At 28.0% G+C, this 10189-nt stretch overlaps 1 protein-coding gene across 1 annotated transcript; it reads left to right on the top strand.

The window, feature by feature from the left end:
• The first annotated feature begins 892 nt into the window (after positions 1-892).
• Positions 893-3366, top strand: CRR28 (Tetratricopeptide repeat (TPR)-like superfamily protein). The gene has a single exon (XM_022871550.2). It carries the CDS (start codon positions 1094-1096, stop codon positions 2927-2929), a length of 1836 nt encoding a protein of 611 aa, XP_022727285.2. The 5' UTR covers positions 893-1093; the 3' UTR covers positions 2930-3366.
• Positions 3367-10189: the final 6823 nt, after the last annotated feature.

Genomic DNA, 10189 nt, shown 5'->3' with positions numbered 1-10189 from the left:
CTAATTCCCAATTCAAACTCCGAAAATGTTACTCAAATAATTCAATCATATTAATTTAAAAACCAAACAAAAATAAATACACTAAAAAACTTCAAAATACAAAAAAGTTCTCAAAAAAAGAGAAAGTTCATGTAAAATATAAATTTAAAAAATTAAAAATAAATGTCTATAAAATGATGATATTTGATATAGAACCAATCAAGATTCAAATTGATGAATAAAGTTTTAATTTTAATCAACAAGTCTTTATCCTTCAATTTGATATGAGTATGTCACCTAGAAATAGAAATAAGAAAAAAAGGACTATGTTTTTTTTTTTTTAAAATTGATTCTTTAGTGTGCATAAAGTTCAAGGGAGTACAACACTATTTTATTTAGATTTTAAAATTTTATTTTACTTTAAAATATATTATTTTAATTAAATAACATAATAACTCATAATTTTAATTATAAAAATTAAATTAATCATAATTATAAAGATTATTTTATTAAAAAATTTAAAACTATTTCGATTCAATAAAAATTATCTTGTTTATTGATTTATGTATTAAATTTTTGATTTAATATGATTTAAATCTAATTAATTATAAATTTAATCTAATAATAATATTAAATAATTTAAATATCGAATTATCAATTCGGTTGATATAATCAACAATTTGATTCGATGGACAATCGATTTAAACCCTACCCTCGTGGAATTGATCTTGGTGAAGGCAAACTTAATATTAAAACTTATAAGTTAAATTTTATACAACTCGATTTACTATATATCAAAATTTACTCAAAATACGAAGGCATTTGAAAATACCCGTTTGGCACATTGCGAAGACGTGTGGCCAACGTAATGTTCAAATTGAAGATAGAAATTTATTTTCTGTATTTTTTTACCTTCGACCTACGCGTCCTATAAGGGTCATTAATGAATTGGGTTATCACCAAGACAGATATGGCTCAAAAGCCAGCTAGGAAGCCCATGCCATGAAATATCAGTGCTCACCAATCTTTGAACCTGTCAGGACAGCCATTCAAATCAACTCTTAAACCTCCAAGTTCCAACTGAACTCCCTCGTTCTTACAAGAAAGACAAATCATGGCGCTTGCAATTGCTTCAAACCCACCACCTCAACTTCTTCCATTTAAAACCATCAACATCCAAAACGCCCCTTCATTAGACCACAATAGCCGCATCCTCTTCTCTTTGAAACAATGTACGGACATGTCTAAGCTCAAACAAATCCACGCCCAAACCCTCCGTTCCACCTCGCCTTACCATCCAAAAACTCTCTTTTTATACTCTCAAATCCTCCATTTCTCTTCCTTCCTTGACTTCAACTACGCTCTTCAACTTTTCAATCAAATTGAATACCGCAATTCATTCATGTGGAACACTCTTATAAGAGCTTGTGCCCATAATGTTAACAACAAAGAACAAGCCATTAGACTTTATCTGGAGATGCTAGAGCAAGCTCTGGTTTTTCCTGATAAGCATACTTTTCCATTTGTCTTGAAAGGCTGCGCTTACTTGTTTGCTTTGTCTGAAGGGAAACAAGTTCATGCCCATGCTTTGAAACATGGGTTCGGTACCGATATTTATGTAAATAACAGTTTGATTCATTTCTATGCAAGTTGCAGGTGTTTGGACTTAGCTGAAAAATTGTTTCTTAAAATGTCTGAAAGAAGCTTGGTTTCTTGGAATGTTTTGATTGAAGGTTTTGTTCAGTTTGGTAAGTTTGATAATGCTTTAAACCTGTTCCGTGAAATGCTGAATACGTTCGATCCTGATGAGTATACACTGCAAAGTGTTGTAAGTGCTTGTGCTGGTCTTGGGGCTTTGTCTTTGGGCGCGTGGGCTCACGCTTATTTGTTGAAAAAGTGTGATGTTGATTTCTCTATTGATGTTTTGATCAACAATTCGTTAGTGGATATGTATTGCAAATGTGGGTCTTTAGAATTGGCTCAACAGGTGTTTGATCGGATGCCAAAACGTGATTTAACTTCATGGAATCAAATGATCCTAGGATTTGCAATGCACGGTCAAGCTGAGGCAGCGATTGAATGTTTCCATAAAATGATTAGGACGGAGAGTTTCAGACCAAACTCTATTACGTTCGTTGGTGTTTTGAGTGCTTGTAATCATAAAGGCATGGTTTCTGAGGGTCGTCTTTATTTTGATATGATGATTGCTGATTACAAGATTAAACCTGTATTAGAGCATTATGGGTGTTTGGTTGATCTTTTGGCCCGTGCAGGGTTTATTGATGAAGCTTTTGACCTTGTGTCAATGATGCCTATGAGACCTGATGCCGTTATCTGGAGAAGTCTTCTCGATGCTTGTTATAAGAAGAATGGAAGTGTTGAGTTAAGTGAAGAGTTGGCCAGGCAAGTCATTGAATCAGAAGGAGACATTGGCAGTGGTGTTTATGTGCTGTTATCAAGAGTTTATGCATCTGCTAGTAGGTGGGATGATGTTGGATTGGTAAGGAAATTAATGGCTGATAAAGGTGTAACAAAAGAGCCTGGTTGTAGTTTAATTGAGATAGATGGTGTTGCTCATGAACTTTTCGCAGGGGACACATCTCATCCTCAAACTAAAGAAATATACCAGATGCTGAATGTGATTGACCAAAAACTAGCGTCAGTAGGGTATTCACCTGACTATTCACAAGCACCTATGGTAGACGAGCTAGATGAAACTAGACAACATTCTCTTAGGCTGCACAGTGAAAGACTTGCCATTGCTTTGGGCCTTTTGAAGTTGCAACCAGGCATGCCAATACGTATTTTTAAAAACCTTCGGGTATGCAATGACTGTCATGAAGTGACGAAATTGATCTCCAGAATTTTCGATGTTGAGATTATTGTACGAGATCGCGCTAGATTTCATCACTTTAAAGATGGCTTTTGCTCATGCAGGGGTTATTGGTGATAATTGTTTGAAGTGTATAGCGATTAATATGTAAATTACATAATGTACATGACATCAATTTTGGATTATCTATTGAAAGCCAGGATATAGTCAGACGGTTGTGGTTGTGCTGCTGTAACATGTAACTGAAGTCACAAAAGGAAAGGGTTATGAAATAATTTTTTTTTCCTTGGATACATCATTGCTTTCTAACATAGGACTTCCCAGATATGGAACGCAACCCATTGTAACAATAACAACAATGATGGAAAAGTTACATCATTGTTCCAAGTATTTTCTCTTTTCTAGGCTGTATCACAAGATTGAATTCTTGATATTAGTTAGTGCATTTTTTCTTTAAACAATTAATTAACCATAATAACCCACCTTTATTGTTTGTGACAACACTAAGTTTTCATATAAAGCATACCGTTATTCAAATGCTAGAAGCCACTCGAATTTGCTGTCTGCTGTTTTATGTACTAATGACAACATCAGTCTATAATATTAATGCTGTATATGTACGGTAACGCTGTCTTGCTGCATGTTGTTGTTGCTTTTTTTTTTAACTTTATTTTTTTAATTTTTGTTTTCTTGTTTTTATATTTTTTATTATTAAATTAATTTTTTAAAGTGGGGTCATCACTTTTCTGTGAGACCCACTTTTTCTCCATTTTTGCTTTTGTTTTTCATTTTCATTTTTTACATTTTATGTTTTTTATTATTAAATTAATTTTCTTATTTTTAAGTGGGCCCCTAACTTTTTTTTGGACCCACTTTTTTGTGTTTAATTTTTGCTTTTGGTACATATTTTATATTTTATTTTAAAAATTTTTTAATATATAATATTATTAAATTAATTTTATTGACTTATTCTTTTTTCGTAGAACTCACTTTTTTTTTCTTTTGCTTTTTTAATTTTTTTAAATATTTTAATATTTGGCTTTTTTAATTTTTTAATATATAATATTATAAATTTATTTTTTTGTGACGCCCACTATTTTTTAATGGTGGGACCTTTTTTCCCTTAAGATTTTTTTTATCATTTTACTTTTTATATTTTATATTTTTATATCCTATATATAAATGTTGCATATTTGTATACAGGATTATGACGTGGCAGCTCCTTAGTATTTTCTTTTTTTAATTTTTTGGGTTGAGTCCACCTTTTTATTTTAAATTTTTTCAAGAGGTAAGACTCACACTTTTTAATTATTTTTTTTTTTGTGTGGGATCTATATTTTGGTTTTTTTTTTATTTTTTTATTTTACTCGGTGGAACCACCTATTTTATTTTTAAAAACTTTTAAAAGATATAGGCTCACATTCATTTTAGAATTTTTTTTTTTTGTGTCTGGGACCCTTTCTTTTATTCGGTTTTTATTTTTATTTTTTAATTTGTTTTTATTTTAAAAATTTGTTGGATCCACTTACTTTTTTTTTAATTTTTAAAGTTACCAAGCCCATATTCTTCTTTTAATTTTTGGATATGAGACTCTCATCTTGGTTTATTTTTTTCCCAATTGATTTTTTTTAAAATCTTTGTATATTTTTACCTTTTTATTGTGGGATCCACATTTATTGTTTTAATTTAATTCAAATACTTTATTCATACATAGTTAAAATTTAATTCATTTGTGTGCCTAACCATTTTATAAATTAATCGTGTATATATAAATACATGCATTATGCACCGCATGTCATAATTGATTTGAAAATCGTTAGACAAAAATTTTAAGAATTTTAAAATATGGAGTTGCTACAAAATTTTTTTGTTAAGTATGATTAGCTGCTTAAACAATTTATCTTTTCAATGAAAAACCTATAAGTAGTTTAAAATTTATCATAAAAATAATTTTGATCTTTGAAATTAGAGATGAATTCAGGATTACAATTATATGTAGGGAAAGATTAGCATATCGTAACACTTATTTTAAAAACAATATCAACTGATCACATATTATCTTTTTGTTTTGATAAAAGTGATATTAATTCTAATATTTAAAATAATTCCCTTAACCTTTTATTTTTTGTAAATTGTTTTTAAAAAACCTTTTATTTAAGAATAAAATTAAAATATTTAGCTTCGAAAATTTTACTAAATATCCCAATATTTAGATGGAATTTTGAAAAGTGTTTCTTCACTTAGATTCTCATAATAATTCTTAAAATCTAATGTAATATTCTTTTAAAAGCCCTCCAATATCTAGGTGGGGTCCAAAAAATTATTTTTACTTAAGAATATTAGGCTGCGATTGGTTAATGAAAATATTTTTTATTTTTATTTTCTATTTTCATTTTTTGAAAACAGTTTTTATTTTCTATTTTTTTAACTTTAGAAAACATGCTTTATACACAAAATCAAAATTTATTTTCAAAAATAAAAATTGTGAAAATGCATTTGGTAAGTTCATTTTCTAAATAAAAATATGAAAATAATGATTAAATGGTTATTGTTAGGCCTTTTGCTTTAAATTAATTTTTGCAGCAGTATGGCTTCTAATTTTGAATCTTCACATTTTTTTCAGATTTGGATGATAGGTGATTGATTGTTGGGTTCGTGAATATTTAAAGTTCTTGAGGAATTCATAATATTATTTTGTGAATATTTATTCGAGGACAATAGTGGGAGAAAATTGTAATGTAATGTTGTTGTGTTGTTGCCAAACTGAACGGTCTACTTGGTGCTTGCCCATGTCTTTCTAAAGTGAAATAATACTTTAACTACAATTTTCTTGCGATTGTTAAAATACTTTTTTTTTTTTTTTTTACAATAGCAGACTGAAGGAAGACTAGTTTAGAAAGCTCTTGGTTCTTGTTATTCCACTACTTTTGTATAGAAGGAAATTAGACCTCGACAGATGAAAGAAGCTTGGCAAAGGGTTCCAGCATCACGTTCCAAGGCACTCATTAATTGCTTGGATGGCTGTCGTTAAAATAATTCATAAATCCTAAAGTAATGAAGAAAGATGAGAATGAAAGGCTATTTGGGTTTTAAGGCTGTAAAATGGAGAAGATAGGTATAGAATGGAGAAGAAATATAAGAGGCATTTATTTTAGAGATCTAATGATTTGAACTTGGGCTCTTTAGGTATTTGCTTCAAAATAAATAAAAAAAATTCGTGTTTTCAATTTTTTCATTTTCTCCAAATTATTTTCAATGAAAACAATCAAAACAACTTTTTTTTTTTTGTTTTCTAATTAGGGCTTATTTTCATTTTCATTTTCTAAAAGCATTTTTTAATTTTTTCAACCAAACAAGTTTTTTAACTTGTTTTTCATTTTTTTATGAAATTGAAAATGGAAAACAACTTTGCTTTCATAAACCAAACACTACCTTAGTTTTTTATTTTAAAAAAAATTTTCAAAATCACATTTATTACTTTGTTTTTTGACAAGGATAAAATACAAGCAATTTAACATGATGTAGATAAATGATGCAAATATAAATTAAAATATGTAAATGACCAATTTAATTCTCTTTTATGAACCTTTAATTTTATCTTTTTTTATTTTTATCATTTATTTAAAAAAAACATTTATTGATAAAAGAAATTTATTTATCATTATTTGTTATTATTACTATTTTTATGTTGAATTTTTTTTAATTTTTAAATATCTAGGCAGAATTTAAGAAAATTAATCTTCTATTTTAAAAATTCTCATAATTATTTTCTGAAAAAAAATGATGTTCTTTAATAAAATATGATTTGAATCCCTTCTAATATCTATGCAAGGTTTCGAATATCATTTTTTGAAATATTATTCTATTTTTCCCAAAAGAAATTTTTTTTGAAATTGTTACATTACTATTTCACATTTATTATTATACATGAAATGTATATGTAACAACATAAATTAAATAATACGTGTAATTATATATTTTTCTAAATAGATTTTATTTATGAAAGCAATGGCATTTTTTACCTTTTTATAAAAAAAAATATTTACTTTTATTTTTTATTTTATAACTCCCTAATATTTAGGTGAAATTAAAAAAAAATAATTTTTTCATTTAAAGAAATTTTCATAATAATTTTTTTTTTAAAAATTAGATAATATTTTTTATGAAAAATAATTATTGAATTCCCTCTAATGCCTAGGTAAGGCTTAAAAATTTATTTTTCACTTAGAAACATTGCCTTATATGTTATTTCTAAAATTCGCCTTTTGAAAATAATTTAGAATCACAAAATTTTTACATTTCATTTTATTTCATCCTGCATCCACAAGCAGAGTAATTTTTAAAAATGTATTTGCATTTCATTGTCATTGTGATAATTATTTTTTAGAAATCCTAAAATAATGTTAACAAGCATAAAAAATAATTACAGATATAAAAAAATAAATAAATAAAAGGGGAATGAAATATATCCTTACAAACCTTTAATGGTTAAGCTCAAAATCCCCAATCCACTAAGCTTAACGAGGAAAAAAGGTTGGGCCAAGTTACTAATTTGGGTAGAGTTCAAGTGTCTTCATTTGCCCTTTTTGCACATTACTAAGAATTAAGAATAAGAGAAAAACATAGACAACAATTTTGTTTGAAGTAAGCGATTCAAGGATTTTTCAAAACCTTTTTTTTAATCTTTTAAACTTTTTTATTAAAATTTTTAAATGTTTTGAATTTTGGTTTTTTTGTTTTTCTTATATTTGGAATTTTATTGAGTTTTGAATTTTTTTTGGATTTTCAGGTTTTTTTTTTTGTTCTTTTTGGATTTTTTTTGTTTTTGCTTTTGTTTTGGGTTTTTAATTTTTTTTGAATTTTTGAAAAACTCCTAAAAGCTTATCTCATTAGAGGCTCCACAACTTCTGAATATAAATCACGATAATTTAGATATCACCACTGAAAAATGAGATGACCTTGAATATCATTACTGAAGAACAAAAAACTCATATGTCACCAATTAGTGAATGCAAATAACTTCGAATATCACCATCGAAAAGAAAACTAATCCTACTCTGTGTAACTTCATTGGGCCTAATTCTCATTTGTGCCAACTAAACTACTTAAATCTAATTAGTGCTAGCTAAATTAGTCTTAAATCTTATATATGTCAACTAAACTAGCTTAAATCTTATCAGTGCCAATTAAACTAGGCCTAATTCTCATTAATGCCAACTAAACTAGCTTACACCTCATTCTTGTCAGCTAAATTAAGCTTAAATCTCATTTGTGCCAGCTGAACTGACTTAAAATCTCATCGATGCTAGTTGAATTAGGTTTAATTCTTTTCGGTGCTAGTTAAACTAGGCTTAAAATCTCATTAGTGTCAGTTGAATTATGCTTATTTTTTATCAATGCTAACTAAATTGGGCTTAAATCTCATTTTGGCCAGTTAAATTGGGCTTAAAATATAAGAGCCAACTAAACTGGGCTAAATCTTATTTGTGCTAATTAAACTGAGCTTAAATCTCATTTATGCTAGCTAAACTAGTTATATCTTATCAATACCAACTAAACTAGGCTTACATCTCATTAGTGCTAGTAAAACTGGGCTTAATTTTCATTGGTGCCAACTAAACTGGGCCTAAAATCTCATAATACCAATTGAATTGGGCTTAATTCTCACTAGTGATAGCTAAACTGGGCTTAAATTTTATTAGTGTTAGCTGAATTAGGCTTAATTCCCATTGGTTCCAGCTAAACTGAGTTTAAATCTTATCAATGTCAACTAAATTGGGCTTAATTCTCGTCAGTGTTAGCTAAACTTGGCTTAAATTTCATTTCTTTCAAAGTTTCTTGACATTTATTCTTTCTAAAAACTCATTTTGTTATCGTGTTCCATCTTTTTCATTCATTTCTTCAATAACTTATCTTCTTTTTGTAGATTTTTTTTTTTATTCTTCAAACTCTTTCGTCATTTTTGTCTCTCGTCAAATTCTTTTCTCTTTTTTTTTTTAATTTTTCTCTCATGTTTTCATGATAGACTTCTTCTTATCTTTTTGCCTTTTTTTTTTTCAAACTCTTTTCTTGAAGCATTTCTTCTTTACTCTTCTTTAACTTAAAGTGTTCCTAATTTCTTTCTCTTTCTTTTTTTCTCAATATTTATAAAGTCGACAAATGCAATTATGACACAAACATCTATTCTCAACAAATGATACGAATGCAAATGTTTTTCATGCAAATGCAAGAATCCATGTCATGATAAAACCTTTTTATGATGCAAATACATAATGCAAATCTAAGTGACTTTTTCATGATGTAGATGTCAATGTTTTTTTCCATGTAGATGACTCTACAATGATATAAATATGAATTTCTTTTTCAAGACACAAATGTACCTAACTAAAATGCAATGACAAAATTTTTATTGGTAAATTCTATTTTCATGATGCAAATGTAAATGCCAATATTCATATGGATTAAGGATGCCTCAAAGAAATAAAATGCAAATTTGCAAAATCAATTATTTTTTAACAATGCAAATGCTCCTTGAAACTAAAAATTTCATTTCAAAAATATCAATGCTCATACAAATGTAAAAATTTTAATGATGCATATGCCCCAACATGGATTCAAACACTAATATTTAAAATGGTGATGCAGATGCGTGTTAAAAGATGCAAATGTTAAAAATAACCTTTTTCCAAATTTTTTGTTCTCAATTTAGCTTATACCTCACTACCCATCAAATTAAGTCTTCAACTTATTTCCAAAAAGATCTCAACTACACCTCTCATAGTCCATCACCTATTTCATCTTGTTTCGTTACTGATTCCTGCTCTTATTTATTTTTAAATAGGCTTTCTTGATTTTTCTTTCGCTCTTCAACACACTTTTTTTTCCACTTTTCACATACAACATGTAATATGCACTTTGGACTTGGTTACGAAATCAAGAAGACAAACCACCATGTACCTCCTATAAAAAAAATTTTTTCTTTCTTTTTTTTAGCAACACTAATTCGTCAGTGAAAAACAATTTTCTTTTTAGAATCGAAACCAGTCTAAAGGTTCTCACAATTCGATAATTCTCTTTTACACAAAACATGATTTTCTTATTTTTCATAAAAAGTGTGATTAGTTTTTTTTCTTTTTGAAATGACTAACAAAATTGCCCTACACAATTAAATTTCATGGTCAAAGACAATGGAATACCCAAACAAATGTGCCTTGGAGTCTTTTGAAAATTGGCATTTCTTATAAAAAATGAATGAGGTGATGATTTTTGGATTGAATGGTTAAGCACGTCAAGATTTTAGTTCATTTGAAAAAGCTTCACCACTTGAAGGGAACAAAAGAGATGCATACTTTTTCATCTAGGCTCACAAATGAAGCA

This window comes from Durio zibethinus, chromosome 5 (genome assembly GCF_047325235.1).
Source record: "Durio zibethinus cultivar Kanyao isolate XHJ-2024 chromosome 5, ASM4732523v1, whole genome shotgun sequence".
In the NCBI taxonomy this organism is placed as follows: domain Eukaryota; kingdom Viridiplantae; phylum Streptophyta; class Magnoliopsida; order Malvales; family Malvaceae; genus Durio; species Durio zibethinus.
Note: the sequence above shows the minus strand (reverse complement) of the source record. Positions and strands in the feature narration are given on the sequence as shown.